Source organism: Haliaeetus albicilla, chromosome 13, assembly GCF_947461875.1.
Source record: "Haliaeetus albicilla chromosome 13, bHalAlb1.1, whole genome shotgun sequence".
NCBI classification, from domain to species: domain Eukaryota; kingdom Metazoa; phylum Chordata; class Aves; order Accipitriformes; family Accipitridae; genus Haliaeetus; species Haliaeetus albicilla.
In genome coordinates, this window is record NC_091495.1 from 9489656 (window position 1) to 9517627 (window position 27972).

At 39.0% G+C, this 27972-nt stretch overlaps 1 protein-coding gene across 2 annotated transcripts; it reads right to left on the bottom strand.

Annotated features, from left to right (window-relative positions):
- Nucleotides 1–27524, bottom strand: LYPLAL1 (lysophospholipase like 1). 2 transcript variants are annotated; one of them, XM_069800110.1, is made up of 5 exons: nucleotides 27368–27524; nucleotides 24336–24435; nucleotides 12552–12721; nucleotides 886–1001; nucleotides 1–258 (listed from the first exon to the last, which is right to left on the bottom strand). In XM_069800110.1, exons 1-5 carry the CDS (start codon nucleotides 27450–27452, stop codon nucleotides 19–21), a joined length of 711 nt encoding a protein of 236 aa, XP_069656211.1. In that variant the 5' UTR covers nucleotides 27453–27524; the 3' UTR covers nucleotides 1–18. The 2 variants fall into 2 exon arrangements, with proteins under 2 accessions (XP_069656211.1, XP_069656212.1); XM_069800111.1 differs by lacking the exons at nucleotides 24336–24435; nucleotides 27368–27524 and adding an exon at nucleotides 20943–21040.
- Between the last annotated feature and the right edge of the window lie 448 nt (nucleotides 27525–27972).

The following is a 27972-nucleotide window of genomic DNA, read 5'->3' on the forward strand; positions in this document are numbered from 1 at the left end:
TGAAAGCTGCATCTTCTTTTATTCGTTTGTCTTTGCTGCTTCAACAGGTAATTTCTTTACAATCCAGGTTTTTAGTTTTTCTATTTCAGTTCTGCTTAACTCATGATTAAGGTTTGGAAAAGTATGAAGTGATGCTGATACTCCCAGTGACTTTAACATCTTGTTGGTCTCTTCACCCCATGAGTAGAGAACTAGTTCATCAGCAGTTCCATGACACTGAAATAATTCTGGAAGAACACTTTGATTTCTTTTCAAAGCCTGGATGGAGAAGAAACACTGTCAGACACATCACTACAAATTTTAGAAGAATAGTTACAATTACATGGTGACAGTTTACATAGCATTTCATTTATTAACCTGCGTTTTAGTGGTCATATTGTACTATCTCTACAAAAGGAAACAAGGAAATATTGGAAAAAAACCCTGCACTTCAGATTCCAATGTGCTAACTTGACAAATGATAGGGTTTACTTTAAGGTCTATATCCCTCTCCAAATAAGAGAAATAGAAAAAATTCATGACAGCAGATGGAGCCCATGAGTATTGTAATTCATCACAAATTTTCAAAGAATGGTTACAGCTACATGGAGTTCTAACAACTAAGGACAACATGCAAAGCATTTAATTTGTTAATCTGCCTTCTGATCTGACTTACTTTGAATAAAATAATTGTACTGTCTGTGCAAAAAAGGAATAAAATATCATGTAAAGACAGCTTTAAAGCCTCACTTCCCTAATAGTCTGCTTACCTATTTCCAGGAAACGTCATAAGTTTAGAATATTAATCAATTGCCTCAGATGAATAAACACGCTAGACTCAATTTTTAATTATCGTGTTTTTCTTTTAGCTAACTAGTTTTTCTGTAAAGTCTATCACACACTCACCTGGTAAACAGAAGAGTCTTTATTGAGAAAACTAGACAAAGCAAAGACTCCTGCCAGATCTTGATGAAACCTGTATGCTAAATGCATTGCCATTCCACCTCCCATCGAAAAGCCTCCTAGGATGCAACAAAAGAAACAAAGATTGGATTTTGCTATATGTCTTTGTAACCGAGCATGCAATTTATTTTTATCTTCAGACTTGTTTCTTTTATACACAATGCAATCAAAAAACGTCCTGAGTAACATAAAGGTTACAATCACCTTAAATCAAAGCATGATTCAATTAAGAAGTTGGATAGCTAAAGTACTGCTGAAAATTCATTACTGACAGAGAAGAAAAAAAAAATCAGCCAAAATGCCATTACTTTAGAAGCCATTCATGCATGGTCCCTACCAGGTAGTTGAACACTGTGGCCATATATTCTCTGACATTAACAAAGCAAAACTCTATGAACAGATAATTCTCACTGCTTTTTTATTCAACTTATTTCTCCCCTAGGCTAGTAGCATTCACACATGAAAGATCTGTATCACTACTGCACATAATCAATGCACATTCACCACATTAGACTAGTACATAGAGGTTGAGGGTTTTTTTTCCTGTTGTTTCACCTTAAGATATAAAATAAGTAGGGTACGATTGCAATGTACTCTACCTGAGCTCTAACAGGATCTCTGAATTAACGGCCTTCTGTATTCCGTATGTCTCTTCAGCTATACTAATTCCTTACGTGAGATAATTCCTCAGGGATGATTTTTACATGACAAATGTTTATTCATTAGGAAAGAAATCCAGACTACTGCATTACTTCACAAGGACACAGTACATAGGCTATTATATTGACTGTATCCAGATAATGACTAGAGTGAAGAATGACTTGCTGCTGAAATCTCTTCTAGCACAGATGGCAACCAGCAGAAAGGTTATGACTGCAGCTCTACTTGGAGCAGCATTTGTATCCAGGGTACTGGTGATACAATTGGTTTGTGCCAGATGTTAATTGGTGTTAATTAACTGGTGTTAATTAGTTGCAAAATTCTGAGCCCAGACCTTTTCACACACAAGAGATGAATTAGGGATTGAAGAAGAAATGCAAAAATAGTAGACAAAATACCAAACCATTTCAGCTTGTTATCTTTTTGAAGCTATTACAATAAGACTCCAGAATGGGAATGGCTCTTTTGCAAGGGCTACGTAAGCCCTCTGGGGTTGACTTCTGTGCTATGCAGAAGTTTGACATGGGTGCTGAACAAAACCCAGCCAGGAAGCAGTGTCACTGCAGCACCAAAACTGAGCCCAATGACACCCTGCAACTTTGGTACTTGACAGGATCCTTGGACCACACAGGAAATCTCTGGTGCGCACAAGCTCAGAAGCAGAAAACACTGCACTTTGTAAATATTAGTTGGGTCATGGACTGACTGTTCCTAAGCGGGAATCCTCTTCCAGCATGTTTATCTGCAAGTCCCAGCAGGTCCCTTCTAGCTCACGCTCTGTCCCATGTTATGACTGGAAGATTTGGCTGGATTTGTGTAGGGAATTTTCCTGAAAACACTAGAATAATCCAGACATGAAATGTTTTCTTTCACGCACACAACATTATTTTTTTATTTCTGATGAATTCCTGATCAGAATTTCTGCTGAATTTCTGATTCTTCTTTCTACTTACTGTCACTTTGTAGTCTTAAGAGACGATTATGGCCAAAAGCAGTAACTGCAGGTTCCTGACTTACAGAACTTGAATCTTAGGGAGAAGGAGCAAGACCACACAATGTCGAAGACTGGAGTCTTGCTTTCCTTTTTCAAACAGAGTCCTTAACTGAATTATGAGAGCTGTATCCCAAAACCAGGAGATATACCTGGGATCCCGTAGCTATGCACCCAAGAGCCTGATAATACCCTGATATTTATCTTTGGTAAATAAAGCCAGGACCTGCTATTTACCCTATGAATCAATCTTTAACCAGTTCAAAGTTAAATGTAGCATGTCTAAGTGCCTAGTGGCAGTTCAGAAACAAAGGTAATTGAAGAAAAGTAGGAATGGATGTGGTAAACAAGTTCAGAGCACACCTTAGAAACTCACAGAGCTCACATCACCTTTAATTTTGAATAAATGTATCTTCACAAAAATAAAAATACTGAAAATACTACTGCAAGCCTTTCATCTGCATCACTATTTCCTATCAGAGATGTTCTCATCACATGTAAAAGAATGCTACAATGAAAAAAAAAAATTGCATGTCATAGTAATCACAAAAATTCAACACCGTTGACCCCACATTCAAAGAGAGAGAAAATATAGCCTTCTGAGAAAGTATATAGAATACAACAGCTATGCAAAGTTACTATGTAAACAACAGTATCTTGCACTGAAGTTTCCTTTCTTCTCTTCTGTGGAATCTGATCATTTACTTCTTCATTTCCTTTTGATCATCCTGAATGACGCTGGCATCCCCAAACCCCAAAAGTAGCACTTACACTTTAAGAGACCATTTTGCATTTGCTTACAAATAAATACATATATACTTTGTCCACATATAAAATGAAGTCCATTTTAAGTATTTTAGAATACAGGGGAAAAAGCTGCATTGAAAACTCATTACTAGTTTGTAAATGATTTAATCTAAAATTTTGTACCCAGTTAGTCACCATCTGGCAACACTATCTGCAATTACTCACCAGCAGTCTTTGACAATGCAGTCACCTTCTGTTTAGAAGAATATTAGGTAATGGTTCTTTTATGTGGCTCATACTACTATGAGCAAATGTAATACAAAGGACTAGTTCTTTAAATTTAGTTTTCCAGGGGAAAACCTGAAGTTTATCACTTGATACCACAACAATCTCTGAGTAAATGCCGTATAGTAAATGCTTCTGAAACAACAATTAGAATAAGCACTTGTAGTTGGAGACAATTTTTTTTGATTACAAGTATTTCAGTATAAGCGTAAATTTGACATAACACATAAAAGACATGCTCAGTCAAGACCTTTTATAAGAATTCAAAAATTTTGGATTAAAGAAAAATAAGAGGCAGGTATAGATATTACACAAAACACATTTGAAGTGACAGAATGTAAGCAAAACACAAAAGTACAAGTATGCTTATGTACACCAACCTCAGCATACAGGATACGTAAACCTCAGAGCATTGCTAAGCAGATTGTGTCATGAGTGTTAATCAATATCAAAAATGACACAGCAACATTTCAACCTTAGATGGGCAGAAAATAGCAAGCCATTCACTTGAGACCAATATACTTCCAAGAAGTACAAAGGGTATGTACAGAAGTTCAGAATTTGCCACTAGGTTTCACATAAAAAGTATGTTCATCTTCCATTTTCCCCCTTTTATCTATTTTTAAAGGGATCTGTGATTAATGCTTCAAAACAGTTAAAAAGGGTTGGCTCTACAATGATCAGGATACCAGGAAAGCATCTAACTATCTGCATTAACTTTCCTCCCTTAAAAAGGAGGTTTATGCACAGGTGAAAATGTAAGCACATACAAACCAGACTCAATTAAGTAAAGCACTTTTCTTTCAGTTGCAAAGAAACTTAACTCAAGTACACATTTATGGCCTCAAATCTGCATCTGTGTAGTGCTGGTTTCTAGGCAATACAGTGAGAAGAAAGCTCCTTGTAACTTGCTTTGCTAGTTGAGAAAGATCTGCTGAAATCACAGGATCATCACACTTCCAAATTAAAGAATTTGAATCAGAAGGAAACTGCCATGCAATACTTTACTAAAAAAACCCAACAACAACAACAAAAAACCCAACCCACCAAAAAACCACCATTCTCTGCTGGAATATCATTTGTAACTATGTTAAGGTAACCCCAGCCATACAATGATGTAACACAGAGTGAACAGAGACTGAATTTCTCATATGTAATTTATTCCTGCTTGAATAAAACAGAAACCCTCATCTCAGCAGCCATTTTTCAGTGATAAAACCTTCTTTCCAGAGCTTGTAAATGGCCTTAGGAGCCTTTTAAATATCAAAGTGTTTGTATAAAACCTTGAGCTCACTTCTGCTAAAGATCTTGATTCATATTAATTTGCTCCTCATTTGTATCTGTCTGAAATGATAATCTGGTCCATGATGACACTTCAACATTATATTGAGTTCAGGAAACCAAATATTTACCTACTGTCAAACTTCAGCTTTATTCATTTCTCTGTATTTGGTCTAACAATGTTTGGGTTTGTATCTCAGAAAATGACCAACTTTATTTTCTGGCACAAAGATTTCTTTATTTAGTCTCTCCCTCTTATGTCCCATATGCATGAGAGAATGCTAAAAACTCTGCCTTCTCCCCCTGCTCCTGTTTAGTGCCTGCAATGACCTATTCCTGAGTTCAGAAAGCTCTTTAGGTTTTCATTCTCCTTTACGGAAAACACACTTCTCTAACACACACAGGTTTGACATAGCCGATTGCTTCCCAAGTCATATAGATCTGACTGTGAAATGCCTTAGTCAATTTTTTCTAGATAGTGATTATGGACTTAGGAAACAACAAACCAGATCACTTTTTCGGTCTTTCCAGTATAATTTTAAAACGTGATCAAAGCTGTTTTCCACACTAGAAATCACAGCCATAGGAAACAAATTTTAGTTATTAATCACATTTAACACATGAATTCTGCCATCTGCATTGAGTACAGATCTTCTGCTAGTTGCAGAGACAGATCTTGAGCTCTTCTCGCATGAATTTGAGTGGTGGAGGAAGAAACTGTTTCATTAAAGCACAGAACCAAAGGAGGAAGAGGAGAAGCTAAGCCCCAGACTTTGATGAGATAAGGATTCGGATTTGGGTGTAGGGGTGGGTTTGGGGGTGTTTATTTTAAACACTATTTCTTCACTAGTTTCTCTCTAGTAGCTGTTCATCTTCCCTTCCCTTCTTCAAATTTGTCAGTACAGCTTTGGTAACAAAGTGGCAAGAGATGAATGCTACAGCTTAGAATGCCTGTGCACAGACACACACTCTTCCACTGTATAAGGCTACATCAGCACAGTCAGAAATTGTCTTTGCCCATTCTGTTATCATCACAATACGTTACATACTCTTGCCTCATTTTCTGTCCATTCTCCCAGCATTTTTCATTCTCAATTTCTCTTTTCTTTAGATATTTCAACTTAAGAGCTACTTTAATCAGTTTGTCATCAGGAATTTTTCCCTAAAGCTACATTTCAGTTTACTTTCTGCTCTCCCTAGGGACGTTCTGTGATTTACCTTCTACTAATGGTAACAGCAGAACCTTGTTCTACACATCATCTGCAAAGAAGCTGACTTTCTGTTTTTGTTTCTTCCTTTTTCATCCATGAATGGAAGTATTATATACATTTAACAGCATTCATATATGAGTATCAGCGAAGAGGACAAATGCCAGTGGAACAGCAAACTCCCTTCTCCACAGAACTCCCTGAACACTGCTCCTGTGTAAGTGCTCAAACATGTACTTTGTCTCAAGTGAATTTCCTCACAGCAGCCATTTTCTCTTTTTAATCTATCCACGAAACTTCACTAAACACTAACCTTACACACTAGCAGAACTGCAATGATTCGTTTCCACCTTTGATAGCCTTTTTATTCTGTTTGTTACTCAGTAACTGAGGTCTTTACAAGAACAAAGCCAACTTCCCGTGGGTGGCTCAGCCACTTCCTCTAATTAGGAACATGAATGGATTTGCTACCCAACTTTCTCCCCAGCCAAAACACATTTTGAAATGCATATTTAAGTGGTACAGGTTTTACCACTTTCTTGTAAAAACAAGTATACAATAGTTTCTAACGTATCAACTCGCAGTAAAACCAGAACCAGTCATGGGTTTATTTTCAACTGATATGGGTAGTAAGAGGGGAACCCAACGTGTGTACCTAAGGAATCATGATTTTTAGCACTAAAAGAAAGATAAAATCCACAAAAAGTCTCAAATCAATTTTTACTATGACGTTACTCTATCAAATCTATGGCTTGCTTTATTTACCTAGTGTGTTTTCTCAGTTGTTTCTGAGGATAACAGCACAACACTTACCTTTCATTTTTACAGTCAGCATAACGGCATAACATGGAAAAAGGAAGAGAATAACCTATTCTTTATGCTCATGGTATTCATGATTTTAAACTGAATCACAGAAAAGAAACTAGAAAATAGGCTCTCTAAATTGAAGAATAGCGAAGCACAGGAATGGGTTGCCTTGGAAAGCTGTGAACCTTCCATTAACGGAGATCTTTTGTAAGTCAGAAAAGCAATGGTAAGGATTTGCCTAAAGAACTGAACCTGCACTAACACATGAAGATGGATTAGCAAATGTTGTTAAGCCTCAGTCTTCTATGGTCCTGTAGGCACAACTGTGAAGAAAGCATAGGTTAGTGTGCACCCTGTGGCATGTTTACACATGACTCTCAAAGCATTCTAAAAGCCCATCCATCCGTTTAATTTTGCACTGAATTCAGACATTTATTAAAGATGAATAAGCATATGTTTTCAACAGAGTTTCTGCTAAGGCTGAAAAGATCAGAATTCGATTCACTTTATAATTCTTTTCTTCCCAAAGCTATTAGCTGATGATAATATGTGATGACAATATCAAGATTGAATTGGTTCTGGTTTTACTGCTGTGAGCCTTATTTACTCCTAATCTTCACTGTCATTTGCTAAGCCTGTCATTCACCATGCAGATCAAAACTGAGAATGTGTCACCTTTCAAAGACCCTCTTTTTTAGATACATTAATGTGGCCACCCTCAAGAGCTGGGAAACAAAGTGACAAGTGGTGGATCCTACTCTCTGGTTAAAATTATTAGCATTTGTACCTCCTACTGAATGATTTATGAAGGAAACAGAAACATTCATTTGTTAATGTCTCTTGCTTGTGCATCAGGAAGTATAAGAGTAGTAGAGATCCAAAAGATACATAAATGGCCAGTTCAGGTGCAAACAAACAAGAGGAGCAAACATTTGTCCCCAAGTACAAATGCAATGCAAATCTACACTGACGCACTGAAAATTAACGAAATGTTTGCTGGTATTATGGGGGAGATGGACTAACAGGACTGCTTTGAGCCCAGCATCTCACAGGCATCATTTAGATAAACCACAAAGCCACATAATGGGTGATAAAGAAAGATAAATCTCATTTGAACTGCAGTGACAAACAGCAATATAAAACCATGAATTTACTTTGTGAGAGCAAGATAGTAAGTGACTCTAAATGAAAGACAACATTTTCCTAATAAAGACAGAAGATACAAGATAGGATGAGTGACAGCAAAAGGCTTAGAAGCCAAAGACATAAAATACCAAGACTGTAGGTGAAATAGTTTGCCCAACGTTTTAACGATTTATTGTTGATTTTTTAATCTTCCCATATTTACAGAATCCTCTTTCTCTGCAATGCCAAAGCCAAGATATTTCCTTCTCATCCCATTCTCACACACACTGAGAGAGATGGAAATGCTAATATTTACAAGAAACACAGAGCTTTCATGTTACTTCCACCATGGTTCAGTAGCTATGTAAGAAGTCTAGCAATAAACAAAAAGTGGTTGTGTGTCTTGTGTTATTGTTACAGTACAAGGGGTCAGGAATCATGCATGTGTTTTTTGGCATAGAGTCAAATCTACAGGACTGTTATGGAAAGTTTATTTTCACTGGCTGCTTACACAAGCGACTACAGGTGGCAGAGACCAACAAGCTTGGATCAGCATTTCTGTACTACACAAAAAGTGACCTGTAAAAGTAGGAAAGCAGTGCTAAATTAAGAACAAAAAAAGAGAACAAAAAGACTGCCTTTCACTGAAGTGTAGTTGACTGAAGAGAGCACTACTGGAAAGCTCCAAATGTGAAGTGGCCATTTCTTTCAATAGCTTCTTACATATTCTTGAATAAGATAGGTGGAAATTGTCAAAGATTTCAACAAAGTGGAGTATTTTGTAGTGCACTATCACTATGGAAGCAGTTAAAAAAACTCCAACAAAACAAAAAACGAAAAACAAACCAAAAAATCCCCCCAAAAACCCCAAAACCCCAAACACAAGAAAACAAAACAAAGCAAAACCACCACCACCTGAAAACTCAGCTTTAAATAGAAAAAGAAATGATTGTCCCACATTTCAAACTGTGGTTATTTGCTTGTTTAGCTAATTTAGCAATGAATTCAGGCATTTATAAAGAAGGACTACATCCAGTTTTTAAGAAGGGATACTATCAAAGCTCCAAGTGACAGAATTTGACTAATTTTATCATCCTCTTCTATCTCCAAAGTCAATATAAACCTACTTGCAGGATTATTTGTAAGCAGCGCTTTAGCCAGGAAGACCAGTAAGAGTAACTCAAGAAGAATGTTTGGCTAAAGAGTGACTTCCATTATCAAATTCTGGGGATGATATAATTATCTTTGAATAATTATATATTGCAGTCAGTCTCCCTTCCTTCCTCCTCTAAGGTCAGGGGAAATAGACTCCTGGCTCATTAAGGTTTACTTCCTTCAAAAGACTTCTGTATTAATAGGAAAGGAACTCATGAAACTGTCAGGAAATAGGAATGGGTAGATGAGCCGTGTACTACTGCGTGCTGGTTGTTATGCTAAATTGATATGGAGGTTTTAATAATAAGACTTCATTTACCTCCAGTAAATAAAGTAATTTAATTCTTTAGAATTAGATTCATAGAGCAGCTATTGAAAACAAGGCTGCACCAATATTTTTCTTGATATAGAAAAAGAGGAGTGGCATTGCACAACCTGGACTCCATCCTCAGCTTTAGAGTTCTGCCCTACAAGCAGCCACTTGTGGATTTCAGAGCCAACTGTGCTACCTAAACAAACAGCGCAGGCTATAATTTCTTTCAGAACAAATGATCTTACTGTACCCACAATCTTGAGCCTTGTGGAAAGTCTGAATGGCTCCAGAAGGAGAATCATCCCCCAGAACACCAGGTGTTGGGCTTCTCATTTTCCACTGCTTGAGAGCCTGCTCCTGCTTCCCCTCTCTTCCCACTCCTTCTCCTTTGCACAGTGCTCCCTCAGATCTTGCCTTCTTATCCCACACCTCTGAGCTGTCAGCAGCTACCCACCTTCCTGCTTGCCTAACACCTCGCTTGCCCTCATCTAACAATATCTGACACTCATCCTCAGCCTGTAATTTCTAGTCCGCTATTCCATATAAAACCATAACCTTCAATCTTGTTACCTTCCTCATACTCATTTTGTTTTCTTTCCACTCATTAAAACTCCCACTCATTACAAAACAGACAGTCCCACAACCCAGTTCTCCTTAACCCTTTAACATCCATTTAATTCCCTGTAACTACCTCTTCATGCAACTGCTCTGCTCTCTTGGCTTCTGTGACCCACCTGAAAAGGCCCCCACCGCTCCTCATACTCCCAAGTCCTCCAGTCTCTTCTCCCAACTATTTTGTCTCCACTTTCCATAATAAGATACGTACCAGTATTCCCATTATGGATCTCCAACATGACTCAACATCACTGAATGCACTGAGGAAATATTCATAGCAAAATTTCACTATGGTTTCCTCTGCTATAATTGTCTTATTTTTCCCTTCACCTCAAGAAGGCTGCCTCCTGCAACTCTACGGTACCAGCAGTCACAAATCCACTGTCTGCTCCCCACCTGTTACCTCAAGCCTCTTCTTCTTGTACCAGATGGATATTCCTGACTTTTTCAAAAAGAAATCTGAAAAGATCTGACAAGACTTAGTTCTTTGACGTTCTAAGCAAGTGACCATATCTTCCATTATCTCCTGTACACCAATCTTTCCCAAACTCAGAAAAATTTCAGGCCACTCATTTCTCCTTTTCTAGTGGACATTACAGTGTGGTGTAGACATACTGACTACATCTTCATAACCAAACCTTGATCTCATATTTTCTTTTGATCAAAAATTTTATAAAGCTGCCAGGTACCTTTAAAGAATTCTTCATTTCCTGTAAGAAACAATGCTAGAAGATGGGCAATTATTTATACCAAGTCCCATCTAAAACAACTAAGAATGTCACATTAGACTGACTCAGACTGATAATACACCTAACCTTTATGCACAGAAACCTTACACGATCTCTAAGCTTCATTCTCCACTGTATCACACACTGGTTAATCATCAAAACCAGTGCAGAGAAGGCACAAAGTTCTTGGGGAAGAACACTTAATCTTGTGCAGCCACAAGTGACACGGGTTCATTTTCCACTAGCAAATTTCTTCTGCATCCACATGGGTCCCCTTCTGCACTTTGGATGGAGCTAATTCAGGGCTGCCTTATTTTGCTATTTGCACTAATATTAGATTCAACTGTGAGGATGTATGCATGTAGTGTCTGTCACAGAGGCAAGGAAACCGTGCCTTATTCTAGAAGCCTGAAACCACAGCTCTCAAGAGTGAGAAAATAGGTATAATTATTTCTGATTTACAGATGAGGAATGCAAACACACAGAGATGGGGACTTCCAAAGAATCTACAGGCTGAGACAATTGGTGCATACCAACTTCCTTACTCTGCTTATGACTTGTAAAAGAACTTTCATACTCTGCAGCCTCACTAATTAGAACTCTCAGTTCTAATTTTGAAGGCTACAGAAAAAGGAGAAAAGCCTAGTAGCAAGTTGGATCTGTACACAGAACATCTCCCAGCTCACTCTACAGAAAAGCACCTGCATTTCTTCAGCCGTTTCCAAGCCAGCAGGTATAACACAGGAAAGACAGATCAAAGAGACTGTGCTGACAACTATCCAAAACAATGCATTCTGCAGCCAGGGCGATGAGCCAGAAAGGGAAAGTAAACAGAGGCCTTCAAAGAGCAACATGGGGCTGGACCAAGAAAACACGTAGGCTGAATGGTAGTGGCTCCGCCACGCAGGATTTTGACGGCATGACTCAGTTGGCCATAAATTTGTAAGTTCCCACACTAAGAGTTTTTTCCCCAACCTGAAATAGTTTGTGGTCTACAGATGGGACAGGGAGCCAAGGACTCCTGAATTCTCATTCCCTCTCCGACACAGGCTACTCCATTGCCCTCAACTCCTTGCCTCAATATCCCACTATCTATTTCACAGCAGTACTGTAAAAGTTACTGGAAATTTGTGGAAATTAGGAGGGACAGGAATATAGACACATATGAACTATGACAGCTAATACTTCACTTGTTATCAAGTGTTAATCTTTAGTGATGTGTAACATGCAAATTTTTTCCCCATGAATTAACTTGACCCAAAATGATCAGAGCAGTAAGGAAAAGCTCATGATTATTTATATGCTACATCTCCACTCTTCAAAATACAAGTCATTTTCAGAAAGCATACTTTTCCATCCTTAAAAAAGGGCTAAAAGGAAACAGTAAAAATATGTACTTTTTGAAGTAAATAACTGCCCACTCTGCATTTTAAATAACTATTACAAATTACCATTTACAATAAAAACAGTTTAAAGTTACATTTTTGAGGACACTGCTTACATTTAGCCACATTCCCCATGTTATAACAGGTTTAAATAATGATTCAATATTCTTGAGGATTGGCTGCTGAAGAGGCTGTTCAGCAGTTTTAAGGCATGCTTACAAGCTTTCAAGATGGAGTAAATTCAAGTAGATGATCCCTTAACAATTAAAAACCATTAAAATAAACACATTAAAAGTAAGTTTCTCTTACCTATTAGTATCCTATTCTTTGCAATGCCGTTTTTAATCTCATCGTTGATCAAGTCTGTAAGTCTCTGGCACATAGAATCAATACTTTCAATGTGTTCTGGACAGTCATTAGAGATCTTATACCTGTCAAACCACACAGTGGAAAAGGCTCCTTTCATAGGTGTATATGGCCTGGAATGGTGGAAGGAAAGAAAACAAATGATTAACCAAGCATAAGATCAAAAGCCTTCAGCATACGTGTTAAAAACAATTCAGTATCTCTCCAGCAAAGGAAAAGAAGGAACCTCTTCCAGGTCTAACTCAATTTACATCCAGTCACATTGCATTTCCTTGCATTCAAAACATGGTCCTTCAAGAATGAAGGCAGCATTTGGAAGTTTTGTAAAATGCAAGTTTCAGTCAGTTCAATGTCAAGGCTGATCAGGTCAGCTAAATGTTTTAAATCTTAACTCTGTTGAGACATTCTTAATCTTAAACAAAGTTAGGGTTTAAATCAACTTTGGAATAAGACAAACTGAAGTAACTGCTAAACAAGAAAGCTTTGCAGGAGCTAACTTTATGGGATTCAGTTGTCTTATTCTTGTTGAAATTGACAGGAGATAGGTATTATGAACCTCTAGGTCTTTACAAAAACTTTCTCCTTCTGTCAATTTTTCTTTTTCTTAAATAAATACAGCCATCCTCACCTTAATGGGGCAGGTATCTCATAAAAAATAACTGAAAGAAATGCCATGTGCTTACTGTATTGGTACACAGACACAAATTAGAGACATGACACTCCCCCCACCCCCCCAATACTACTGTGTTGTCAGATTAGTATTTTAAGTGCTTTAACATGCTGCCCAAACCTCAAATAATCAAGGAAGCTACAATTCCAGCAGCCTTTTCTTTGTTTTTAAATAAAGAAGATGAATAGAGCCCTGAAATCCCAAGAAAGGTGATCTAATTGCTTTGCAATGGCTCTACAATTTAATACCAAACATACTGCTATGAGATTGATGCTTCATCTCAAAACCAAGACCCCTAAAATCCTTAATTGCAATGCTTAATCAGGGGGCACATTTTTCATTTTTACTTAAGCTCAGATGAGCTCAGATCAGATTACAATCATTGCCTAGCCTACTAACAGACAGCCTTTGATAAATTTGTCTGGATGGGAACCCACTGAAAATGCTAACACTGACTTCTGTGTGCTCTCTGGATTTTTTTCAGTACTAGAATTAAACAAAAACACAACTAACCTAAAATGAGAAAGCCACTATTTCAATTATTCTTAATGAAGGAACAAATTCTGCCTTCACTAATACCAGAGAGGCTTCACATATGTAAATGGCTATTTCTAAACCAGAAATACTGCCACTAGTATGAGCGTACAAGAGGCAGTAAATTATTTGCATTACTTGGTCACACATGTCAAAAGTGAGAGAATACAGATTTTCTTCTGTCCAGTGCCATGAAATAAATAAAGTCCATGACTTAAAACCTGGTGAGCCAAATATAAAGAAAGGGGCAAACAACAGCAACAGATAGGTACAGACAGACAGACTACACTGTTTCATCTTCTTGAGCACAGCTTCAGGAACAAGTTATCTAAAATCTACTGTTATTCAGAATGGCATACTGGTATGTGGTCAAGTTTAGCACAGTGTGTGTCTTAAGTAGCCCCTCATTTGCATAGTTCAAAACAGACCATATACTTAAGCACAAGAATTAACAAATTATTTTGTACACTCCAAGCTAAAGCCAAGTTTAAAAAATGTTATTAAAATGCTTTTGCTTTCTTTGTTTTGGTGTTTTTTTTTAACTTCTCTTTAGCATTACCACTGTCTCCAGGATTCTTCCCAAATGAATTGATCAATGCCTAAGAAACAAGATTACAAATCTCTAATTCACAAAAGTCAACTTCTAAGAGGAGACATTCCAGTCACATGTACCAACAACAGCAGAATCAGTGGAGTTTCTGGAAGTCACTTGGATGATATGATGTACAACAGACTAAGTGCTTGGGCAAACAGCATTTAATTCATGGTTTTAGCTTCTCTCTCACACAATTCTACATCAATCCTGGTTAAAATGCTTAGCAGCCAGAATGCTTAATTTTCTAGCAAAAACAGAGTTCCTTATATTTCTGTGAGAAAAGATGTGTAAGGTTTTAGTATTATTACAGCAGGTTGACCCAGGATTTCCAGGGAATGAAGATACATATTTGTACTACATTACGGAAGTTTCTATTTACATTACAGAGATATTAAAACAGCTTTCCCCACAACTGAAATACAGAATCATACAATTTATAAACAGGACAAAATCCATGATGAGATTATAATACTTGATCAGATGTCAAAATTCAGGACTTTCACCTGCTGTCTTTGCAAATTCTTCAATAAGATAGATGAAAGACTAATGTGTCTCAAGCCCACATAAAAAGAACTCCGAAGCAAACAGACAAGATGCTTTCAGTTGTCTCAAAAACACCCTTGCAACCGCTCTTGATTTCTCAGAAATGCATTAAAAATAACCTTTACATAAAGCTGAGAAGTAAGATTCTTTTAATGGTTCACCCAACTGGCACATCTGTTTTAGTCATTCACCTTGTTCCTTAAATAAATCCCTTTATTAGCTGGCACACTACAACTCAGACATTACCACGGTAAACAAATATGTTTGGCATGGAACCATCTGCACAGCTCCAAGAATACAGCATAAAATTTTTTCATACAATTAAACCACAAAAGAAAAAAAAAAAAAAATCCCCTATGTTACAGTGACACAAGAGGCTGGACTGAAATACACAAAAGCAAAGAAATACAGAGTGGAGTGAAAAGTGCATCCGGTAAGATCAGCATGGTCAGTTAAGGACAGTGTCAGACAAAATGGTCAGCTTTAAGTTTAGATTTTTTGCTTTCCTAAGTTTAATTAAAACTCGTACCTGTAGTCCCAATGATTTTTTCCTCGGTGCCTCACTTTATCTCTTTTTTAAATGATACTAAAAATAAAGCTCCATGTCTCCAAAATGCGTTGCTGTTGAAACCCAGAATGAAAATATATAGCCCCCCAAGTTGTGTGGGTTTTTTTGTTGTTGTTGTTTGTTTAGTTTTAAAGGGTGTGTGTGTTTTTGTTTTGCTTGCTCTGGAGCACACAAAAGATTCAAATCCGTACAAGAAAACAAAAATCAAGAACCCTCTCTCTCGAGTATATCCAACATCCAAACTTGCACCCATTTTTAAGAGACATTTTAAACACAATTTCCTACAAATTGAACTAATTCTTAACATTTAAACATGTCGTGGTTTAACCCCAGCCAGCAACTAAGCACCACGCAGCCGCTCACTCACTCCCCCCCATCCAGTGGGATGGGGGAGAAAATCAGGAAAAGAAGTAAAACTCCTGGGTTGAGATAAGAACGATTTAATAGAACAGAAAAGAAGAGACTAATAATGATAATGATAACACTAATAAAATGACAACAGGAGTAATAAAAGGATTGAAATGTACAAATGATGCGCAGGGCAATTGCTCACCACCCGCCGACCGACACCCAGCCAGTCCCCAAGCGGCGAATCCCTGCCCCCCCCACTTCCCAGTTCCTAAACTAGATGGGACGTCCCATGGTATGGAATACACTGTTGGCCAGTTTGGGTCAGGTGCCCTGGCTGGGCATGAGAAGCTGAAAAATCCTTGACTGTAGTCTAAACACTACTGAGCAACAACTGAAAACATCAGTGTTATCAACATTCTTCACATACTGAACTCAAAACATAGCACTGTACCAGCTACTAGGAAGACAGTTAACTACATCCCAGCTGAAACCAGGACAAAACAGAAAGAGAAAAGAAGATGTAAAAGATACATGGCTAATATCAAACAGCATTTAAGAAACTGCAGGCAACCCAAGGAAAAGAATCTTTAAAATGCTTCCCAACATCCTCAAATCAGTCTAGACCATGTTTTCCGATTACTTTATAGGTCCTATTTTTTAGGGGAGTGCATTGATCTACAATTGTTTTCTCACACATACGCTTCTTGCGTGAGACTGCAGTTTCAGGAAGCTCCTACACACCTAATATTTGAATGTCTTAAAATCCTGTAATACCTCTGTAAGTATTTATCATCCTTTCAACCTTTAAAACATGTATTCAAATAGAAGTAATTTTCACTGTTGATTTCACTGCAAAATTTCAAAGTAATACAGATGATTCAAGTTTTCACAAACTGAAGATAGGTTAGCTTCTGCTAATGTGAATTACGTACTAACAATGAAAATATAATGAAAGCAGGAAGAAATAACACCATCTTCTTCCACCTTCCTGGAGCATAGGTAATATACTCTACACTTTCTTAATCATGTTTAGAATTGTGCTAAATAGCTTGAAATTATCTGAAGTTAACAGAAGTGGAGAGCAACCGAATGATGCTACACAAGGTTCAAGTTCAGATCCAAAACCATGCCAAATTCTATCTCCAAAATGATGCTATTAGCATAGCGATTCACATAAAACTACAGGTATTTTTGTTCTTTATCCAATAAATCACTGTCCCTGTCCAACATTTTAAGTTAAAAGCCACCACTGCTAGCTGCTTTAAATAACAAACATAAGAGTAGCAGACTGCACACCGATAAATAGGAAATATTCTTCCCCCAAAACTTTCTACTGATGCACAGTTATATCACTGCCTTCACGTTCAGCGCTATGATCACCCTGCTAATGCAGTCACATAAAACCCAGACCACTGGTGCTGGCTTACAGCTTTCTCGAAGTTCCAGACAGAACTTCCTGAGATGTCAGACAGAACTGGGAATTTGTAGTGAAGTTAGGCTTCAAGATTCAAGTAAAGAAAGATCCAAAATTTTTTTTAAATTCTCACTTTTGCTTCCTTCCCAAACCCATCTCCTCTCAGTTAGGAGGCAGAGTCGAATGAGATATTGTAATGGTCTCTTTTGGAAGACTGTGCATCCCTTTGAGAAAATCTACAGAGCACACTGCCAGACTGCTTAAGTTCTGCTTTGCTCTGGTGAGACCCTGCCTGCCTTCCCTCAGCACAGGAAAGACATGGACCTGTTGCAGCAGGTCCAGAGATGGGCCACAAAAACGATCAGAGGGATGGAACACCTCTCCCATAAAGAAAAGCCAAGAGAGTTGGGGTTGTTCAGCCTGGAGAAGAGAAGGCTCCAGGGAGACCTTACTGCAGCCTTATAGGGGGCCTATAAGAAAGATGGGGACAAACTTTCTAGCAGGGCCTGTTGCAACAGCACAAGGGGTAATGGTTTTAAACCAAAAAACCAGTAGATTTAGACTAGATATAAGGAAGCAATGTATTACGCTGAGGGTGGTGAGACACTGGAACAGGCTGCCCGGAGAGGTGGTAGATGCCCCATCCCTGGAAACATTCAAGGTCAGGTTGGACAGGGCTCTGAGCAACCTGATCTGGTTGAAGATATCCCTTCTCGCTGCAGGGGGGGTTGGGCCTTTAAAGGTCCCTTCCAACCCGAACTATTCTATGATTCTAGAAGCAAGTTTTGACTCTCTTAAAGCTGATGGCAGGCTTTTCTAATGAAAGCAAAGTTACTCCCCAGTCCCAAATTCTCTCCGAGCATAACCTCACTACTGATACTAGTACAGTGCAATAGAAAATCTAGTTCATAATTCTACTTTTTAAATCCCACTGTCTGCTTGAAGTGGAAAGTGAATTTTAAAAGAAAAGGCGGGGGAAGGCAGAGAATCCACCTATTCAAATCAGAAGTGTAATTCAAAGCTCTAGTCCAAGGCATATCCAAAGTGAAAACTGAGGTTCGACATAGCTTAATAATGAAGCTTTGTGGTACGGTAACAGAGCATAAGATGTGTCAGAAATTCAAACAGCTTAAAACTTGGAAGTATACTTCGAAAAAGGAAGGCAAGAGTCATCTCCATGAGGAGTAATTTTCGCTGTTCCTCAGAAAAGGCTGTGCCTGTTCACTCAACCACATGCAAATGCTTTTGAAAGTTGTTCTGGATGTATATTGCCTGAAATGAGAGCTAACCGAACCATTAGTGAATGTTTACCTGAAGAAATACTATGTTGATAGGTTCTGTTACTTGGGACAAATCTCATTCATTCAAGACAAAAGAAGCCACAAGAGAAGCTGACACAAAACTCAGCAGGACAAATTTTGAGTTTGTTTCTGTTTCTTTGTTTCTGTTGGCTTGTTGGTTTGGTTTTCAACTGGTTTGGGGGGAGGGTAGGAGGGGGTGGGGAGGGTGTAATTTGTGGGGATTTGTACTAATCAGAGAAACGGCAATAATGTTATGGTTGAGAAGGCAATAAATTACCTTTTCTACACACTGCCAGTTCCTCAGCAACCAGCTAATAGTGGCTGCTTTATGAATTCACTCGAAGAAAGTGGCAAGAGGCAAACCAGGGTCCAATCTGAATCAGTTCTCCATTACAGGGTTTGAAAGACACTCTGGGATACAAAGTGGTATCTTTCACAAGCTGGTTGCAAACAACACTGAGGGTGGATGGATGAATGACACTAGCGAAGCAGACACCTCTGAAAAGGCTGTAAAGCAAGAGCACAGAACAACACATAACTTAGAACACCACAACTGCTTTCTGGAGGGGCCATATAAATACCACTGTGTCTGATTCTTCTGCATTGGAAGACGGTTGAGAGAATAAAAACAAGAGGAAGGACGTATAAGAATACAACGTTGTTAAAGGGATTAGAAATCCAAGATCATTGCCATCATGTTCTACTTTGTTTTTGCCAAGCATGACTAAAGTATCTCTGACAAGCATTTATTGCATTCCACCTAGTATTTAGTATATGATGTAAGCATTACATGTACGCATACCCATGTTTTCCTCACCTAATGCAAGAGGAGAAATAAAAGGAAAATATGAAGTTTATCCAAGCATGCTTCTATCATTATTATGCAGAATATGTTAAATTTCTACTTACAGAAGGAGATGAAAGAACCACCCCATGATACCAACCAAACCCCTTTCCATTTGTCCCTCAAACTTCCTCTAAAAAGACTTCTTTGTGTTAAATTTATGAATGAGGTTAGGGCTTACCAAAGTGAAGGATTAATAACATTTCCTTGAGCCAAAAATAGTATGATAGGCATTGTGCATGCTCCCCTACACTGCTCTGCCAATCCATCTCAAGTCTGACCTGCAGTACCCCTGCTGCTTTTCCAATCCTAGGCCTCTCACAAGCAGAGACTGCCAATGTAGCTGAATGGTGCCAAACTGTCTGGTGGTTTTGCGATATAGCCAAATGGGGACTACGATGAGATGAAACTCATTTCCATCCATGAGCTGAGAAAAGACGTAAACTTAGGTGAAAGGATGGAGTACCAGTCCATATAATGCTGAGCAGTCCTTACCAGCCCCATACTTAGAGACAAGGGAAATCAGAATAAATTGGGGGGAAAAAAAAAAAAAAAAAAAAAAAAGACAACAAACTCTGCATAGACACTTATTGGCCACAGAAAGGTACATTGAGTGGATGTCAAAAAGATCCACAAAATAGCCCCAAAAGTATTTATAGTTTACTTTCTGACTTGCAAAAGAAGACTGTCAGAATGGAATGCTAGACAACGCAAAGAATCTTTGACCTAGATTTTTTAAGGGAATTATAGAAGGTAAGGTATACTTATTAAAACAAGGAGCCTAAATGGTTTTAACTTTACCACGTTAGCTCCTGCAATGCCAATTTAAACTATCACTTTCTATTAAAAAAAAAAAAAAAAGAGAGAGAGAAGGTTATATTGGGTGGTATTCAGTTCTGATTTAGAAACTCAATAGAAACCTAATGTTTAAGTCACAGTTGTAGCAGCTGAAACAGTATTTAAAGCTGTAGCCATCCTGACCCAAATAAAAAAGGAAAAAGGAAACCCTTTCCTTTAAAACTATTACTGTAGACGTGGCTTTTGGGATTGCATCAGCTGCTAGGGCTGCAATTTGAGCTTCTTTTTTTTAATTAAAGATATGCATTAGCATTACAAGGGAGAAGAAATAGAACTCTGTGGTGTTTAACAAGTTTAATCTATGTACAGAAGCACTGACCTTGAAATAAGGCTAGATAAAAGTTAAAAGAAGAAAAGTTCTATACTAATTTTTAAGTATGCCCGTTGCCTACATTGCAGAGAAAAAACAAAACCTCTCTAAGCAATGTCTAAAAATTTTCATTTGTAAAGCAAAATTTGCATGCCCCAGCTACATGCATTTAATTTCCAAACATACTCCAAATAATTCAGGTGCCACTACTCTCACTACATCCCACTGAGAATTCAAATCCACATATTTTACTTAGAGATTTTGCAAGTTTTTCTTTTGTAATAGTAAATTGTACTATCTATGTTCTGTTATTTTTGCTCAGGAAAAAACCAAATATGACACTTACAGGACTTTCCAAAAGTGACAGGGGATGAGTGTGACAAAGTGCTGCAAACACTTTACCTGGCCAGGGGAACATCTGGCAATCATTCTCTACACAGACCCTGCACATTACAAAAATTATTAAAGAAAAGTAAATCTTTTTTTAAAAAGTGTAACATGTTACAGAGACCTATAGAGAATAGTAAAAAACAGTTTTATAAAATATAGTTCAGTAATGTTCTATTGCTTTTTGCCTCTAAAATGAAGTACCCTCTCTAGCCTTTGCTGAAATCAATGCTAATGAAGCCAGAAAACATGTTTTTAGAATTCTTCCAGATTATATGCTGGGCTAGTTTGCCAAAATAATTTTCAAACATATTGACTCTTGAATCAAAACATGTCTGAACCTCTGATGTTGTAGTAAATGAAAAATATGTATATTGCAGTGACTGGGATAAAAATCTAAACAAAATGTAAATATAAACCCCATCCATCCTCCACAAAGAAAAAAAAAATTCAATGTTTTCTTAAAAAGTGTGAATTCCACTGCCTTTCAGACATCTATTTAATAGAGGTGAAGAATGTACAAGACTAGTCTACAGACCTTTCAGCAGAATTATATCCATCAAAAACGTGAAGAGGTATTCCTGACCTGCAGTTTATCCTGCCAAAGCCTCTTGCATTGCAGTTATATCGTCAAACCTGCTTTTACTGGCATAGCTACTTTGACGAAGAGCGTTCAATGTGTATGTGGTAAGTTATGCTGGAAAAGACAGGAGTTTATAGAGTATGAACTACATCCACATTAACAGTATTTTGCCAGAAGAGCGTATTAGCCAAGCAATCCTAGTATGGTCTTGCCTAGCTTCAAGCTTTTATATGATTTCATCATCAGTGTAAAAACCTGCCGGCAAGCTTTGCACTCTGCTCCTATAATTGACAATGCAGTGGCAGGTTTTGCCACCCACAGAGGCTCTACTCTCACTCACATCAGTGTAGCTTTCCACCAGCATGTCACTCTGTCTCTACACAATCAAAGACTGGATCAGGACCTTCTTCAGCATATCTGCACACCAATAACCATCTACCTATAGGTCTCATTATCAAGGATGCTGAATTCCCCCACTGGTGCCAGAAGCATCTGGAATTCTTATCAAAACATATATACATACACACACACATAAAATCAGACCATATATTCAAGTTCATAATGCAGATACAATTATTTTAATGTCTGCCATGCAAGTTTGGATGGTTTAGGCCTTGTTTTTCCTTTCTGTGGAAGAAAGGAGAGAAACCATTACAAATGTTTCAAAAAGCGTAGCGTGTTTTGGACTTTTAATACCAAAACAACATGAAATGGGTCTGTAAAGGCTTCTGCTATTTCGGTTTCAACCACTAATATGTATGTTCACCAACTTCACTTCAGCGTTGCTGCAGTGGCAAACATTATTGTACTTAAGGGCATCTGTTTTATTTCACTACGTCAGCTAATGGTGCTTATCAGCAACACTAATATTCCCAAGCGTACTTCATATTGCCAGTCAAAGACAAATACTGTGGTAGTTTTTATTCTTTGAATATACAACTGTTCACAGTTTTGCTAAAAATCACTTCTGAATCAACTCATGCATGACATCTATCTGCTCTAGAGAAGAAAAAGAGTAACCTCAATTTAAAAAGGCATAAGAGTGGAATTAACTGTTTATTCACATCCTTTAATTACAACAGTATCTTCCCATCTGTTTACCAAAGTACTGAAATCCAAAGACTTAAGATAAAAACAAATTCCCCATAAATGCAACTCATTTGAGTCAGGAGATCTTGCTGGTTAATCATTTATGCGTAGTTTACAGCTGTAATTATCCAAATAAACTAAAACTAACAGGAAAAGGCTTGGACCCCAGAAGTGCAGTGGGATGGAAAAGTGAAGCACTGGCCTAACAGATGTGGTCTGAAGTGTTCTGGCTGCATATAACACGTGAAGATAGAGCGTTTCACAGGGAAGCAAAACCTCCTGCATTTCCCTGCTGTGTTGATAGGGAAGAAATAGAGCCCGTCAGTATGTGTGATGTGCCACTGATAACTCTAGCATCACTTTAGCCTGTCATCAATGAAGTGATAAGCACATTATTTAGAGAAAATCACATTCACTACCTACTAACCCAAAACACACTGCTTCAAAGACTTCCACTCACAGGCTTGAGTTTTCGGTAACACAGTGAGTACATTCACACTGCAATCTCTCAATTGCTTTTCCTGCCTAAGTAGATCATAAAAATACATAGTCAAGGAAAGTTTTTTTTCCACATATTAGCGAGTGCCAGACAAAATCTGCTATTATACTTGTTTATACCCTCCAAGAAAATTTTTTTCAAACCTCTGTACCTCGAAAGTCCGTGTAGAATGTCACAATTTCCCTTTCCTTTCAGCATTCATCCACACTTACACACAAATTCAGAAAGAAACTTAAGCCCCATTACCTTTCAAGGAAACATTTTCCTAACTTAGAGCCACAGACACCTTAAAAATGATTTTGTATTAAGAAAAATTAAACATCTCTGAAATATAAGGCCATGTCTTTACATAGCTAAATATGGAGGTAGGTGTCCAACTTTTAGCCTTTAGGTTTGACCTCATTAACTTCATTTGCTTTCAAATTCCCAGGGGTAAATATTTTTCATCTATATTTCTGGTCTACCACTGAACATGCAGTGTCATTTAATAACGAGAATTGTGTCTACAGCAAATGTTGAACTCAATTCTCTCTGAAACGGTTGGGTCAGGATTCAAACTAGAAGAAATGTGTAAATTTAAACTCCCAGTCCTTTCTCCAGCAGCTGAAGATCTTTCACATCCTACTTGCCAAAAAGACTGACCACCTCCAGAACTGAAACCTGGCATTAAGTACAACAGAATATTTTAGTGGTTAATTTATGAGAGTTAATATAGGTAGGATGGTGATCCAGAATATGGCTCTATATTGTCATTACAACACACATTGGAGTATCTTCTATTTATATCAAAGAGATGGAAAGGTACTATGATGACAATACCTGAATCTGAATTAGAGACTATGACTTCTGTGAAGTTTTAACCATTTAGAGTCTTAACCACTTAAAATTACAACACACATTGGAGTATCTTCTATTTATATCAAAGAGATGGAAAGGTACTATGATGACAATACCTGAATTTGAATTAGAGACTATGACTTCTGTGAAGTTTTAACCATTTAGAGTCTTAACCACTTAAAATCACAGTCCCTGGGCAGCAATGCACTGTTGAGCTCCAGTTTTGCCAAAAAGAATACAGATGAGAAAGATGTAGTGTTATGACAGTATGTACCAACATTCACAAGTGTATTTTATGGTACTGGAATAATTTAATCCTAGAGTTAAAATATATTAAACAATACCTGGCAGGAGCTGTTGGGTAAATTACTTTTACATGTTGGAAAGCCATGTCTTGATTCAAAATTTGTTTTATCCACGTTCTTGCTCCTTGGCCAGTGTCACCTGTATCACACAGAAGTGTACAACAAGAATTATTCTATACATTTAGAAAGAAAACTATACAATGCCGAATATATTTATACCAGATTGACCTAATTTCTAAATCACAAAGTTAATCCCCCAAATCCTAAAAAAGAACTTTCTAGAATAACCTCAATCCCCTTTCCAATGAAGATGGACTCAAAACTTCTAGTCCCACAGCATAAATTTAAGAAATTCTTACTACATCCAACAGCTTAAGTACCTCCTAATCAGGCACAAGGCCTTACCTCTTACTTGCAACTTACCTTATTTGCTGATAACAGCAATAAACAAAAAATACTGATGAACTTCTTAAGAAGTGTGATAAAATACCTGCTGTTCCCCTTAGAAAAGACAATTACTTTTACTACAAAGTTTTATGTTAACTCACTTCAAAACCTAGTCGAAAGCAATAAAAGGGATCTTCATATTTAATTATGCTAATATTACACACAGGCTTTAGGGGAAGTATCAAATACTCCCAAAGTTTTGTAAAAGTGCTTGAGATGAGTTGAGGTTAAAACCTCTGGCAGGCTCCTCAAAAACCTTAATGCCACAGTTCCATTTGAAAGTTAGTTGAGATCTGACTCTCAATGTGTTTTTTCCTAGTCTTACCAACTCAGCCTATAGCCAAAACCCCTGCAGATTGAAGTGCTATGAACAGATATACAGGGTGAATTCTTATGCAGACAGCACGTGTTCCTTTCAAACAAAGATACATATATACACCAGACAGTTTCCAGGAGGGTGAAAGAGAGTAGACTGTGATGCCAAACAAAACCCAACAACCTTCCGAAAGGTTTGTCTTTCAGGCTGTTCTTAGATTTTAGCATTATACGTTCTTCTGAACACTATTAAAAAGAAGCAAACAATGCACAGACAATTCTGTTTTGAGTCTGTTTACGAACCTGAAACAGACCGATGGCAGCAATATTATCTTTCTCCCCCGTCAAGTAAAATATGAATTATTTTCCTTTCAAATATAGCTTGAATTTCCAAATTTTCTTTCTGTGCAAAGTCTGAACTTAACAACACGTAACATGTAGACTGGATACTAGGAAAAATTTCTTCACTGAAAGGGTTGTCAAGCCTTGGAACAGGCTGCCCAGGGAAGTGGTTGAGTCACCATCCCCGGAGATATTTAAAAGACGTGTAGATGTGGTGTTTAGGGACATGGTTTAGTGGTGGACTTGGCAGTGCTAGGTTAATGATTGGACTTGATGATCTTAAAGGTCTTTTCCAACCTAAACAATTCTATGATTCTATGCATGTTATAACATGCAAAGTAGTAAACCTAAGTCTAAAAAATTATTATACATTTGTTATGTCCGTTTGCCTTCCCTGCTCAGCTACCAATGGATCCTCTACCTAAATTTGATGTACCATACCGGGAATTTTCTAATATTTTTCTATACCATTTTGTATTTACATTCTCCACTTGTTATAATTTGTCTGGAGCAAGCATTACGAACAAAATGGATTCATGCCATTTACTGCCACTTTCCATCACAAGCGCTGCAGAAGGTTTACAATTCAGGTTTACAGGCCAGCCCACAGCAACGGCACTGTGGCTACTTCTGTTTTAAATTCTATTCTGTGGAACTGCTAAACAAAACCAAATAAAAGCACCCTTGTACTTCGCCATTGCAAACATTACGAATGAAATCATATCAAAAATGAAAAAATTGTAGAGTACTTTAACCACATGTGGAATCAACCTCTAACCATAATCTTCCCTTACTCCTCCAACATGAGAGAAAATTATTTCCTCAAGCATTAAGGCATTAGCGTTAACAAGAGGGCTGAATGCATCTTATGAACTCTTTCATTCTTTAACTCACAGAACTTGAGAAAACCAAAATTAGATATAAAAATGAAACTAATTTAATAAGCACATACATCTTTGCTAAACTAAGTAGAAGCATCAGCTAAAAGTAAAACTAATAGAAAGACACTGAAAGAGTTGAGCACATTGCCATGCGCACATGGACATCTCAATGGAATTAACTCCCAAGACCTTGATCTAATAAAGACCTACGAGTACTGTGGGTTTTTGCTGTTGGGTTGGTTTTTTTTTTGTTCTGGGGTGGTTTTTTTTTTTATTTGAGTCATGTGGACTTTGTTGTTGTTATTTAACAGGTTAGAAATAACCTTTAAGAAAAAACCCCAACAAAACACACTCTCCCCTCCTTCCCTCAGACTGGTCACTGATGAAGGTAACTACCTTCTTCAGACGGTGGCCATGAAGCCAGTCTGGACACGGCTAGCACCCTTCTGAACAGAGAGAAGTCAGTCTATTAACACTGTCTTTTAAAAGGCGACAACAATACTCTCGGTCTGATCCTCAAAACACCAAGAGCCATTTTAATTATGAAAATCATTCTTCGCACGTGGCCACCCTCAGAGGGGACAAATTAAGATCTCTTCTGGAACACATCTGTTCTCACGGCAAAGAAAGCCAGGCTGGTGGCACCTGAAACGCGCCCCACGGACCCACCTCAGGCCCGGGGAGGCCCAAACGCTACACCCAGTCCACCCCCAGACACGCCGCTTTGCCCACGGCACCTCCTCCTTCGCCGGCCCCAGGTCCCCCACTGTCCCCGGGGGTGGCCAGAGCCGCAGGGAGGACGCGGGCACCTGACACCCCCCCTTCTCCTCGCTTTCCAGCCGCGGCGGGCCGGCCCCGCGGGCTCCCTCACGCAGCACCGGGACGCCACCGCCGCTGCTCCCGCCCCGCGCACCGCCGCGCTCCCGGCAGGGCCCCGCCGCGCAGGAGGCGGCGGAGGCGGCGGCGGCGGCGGCAACCACCCCGGCCCCGCGGGCGGAGGGCGGCCTCCCGCCAGCGGCAGCCCACCGAGCCCCGGCCCCGCCGCGGGGTAGCAGGGGAGGGAAGGGGGGGGGGGGAAGCAGCCACCTGAGCCGTGCAGGAAGATGAGGGAGGCGGTGTGCCTGCCCGCAGGGGACACCACGCTCCTCTGCAGCGCGGCGGGCGCCGCCATGCCCGCCGCTCTCGCTCTCCTCCTCCTCCTCCTCCTCCTCTTCCTCCTCCTCCCGGCCCGGCCGGTAGCACGGCGCCGGCGCAGAGGCGGCCCCGCCGCCGGGCTGGGAGGGAGCCCTCGGCCTTTCCCGGCTCTTCCTACCGCGGCCGCGGGGCCATGTCGTCGTAGTAGTCCGCCCCCCGCCCCGTTCTCCTCAGGCGCTGCTGCCCCAAGGAGCAGCTCTCCCGCCCCCAAACCAGAAAAGTTCCGTCTGCTTAGAGAAAGTACTGTGTCTGTACAGATTTAGAAATGCTATGTGGTAGGCAAACTGGGGATCAAACGGAGAGGGGGAGAGGGTGTCGTCCCTTCCATGTCCTAGTACGTGTTTGGAAAGGCAGTTAGGCTTCGGCCTCACCAGGGGCACGCTTTCAGGAGTAAAGGACGGTGGAGGGGAGGCAGGTAGCGGGGGGTCTGAAGGCTCCTTCGAGGGGCTTCAGAAAGCAAAGGGCCTCCAGGGACCAACATTCCGAAGGTCCAGTAG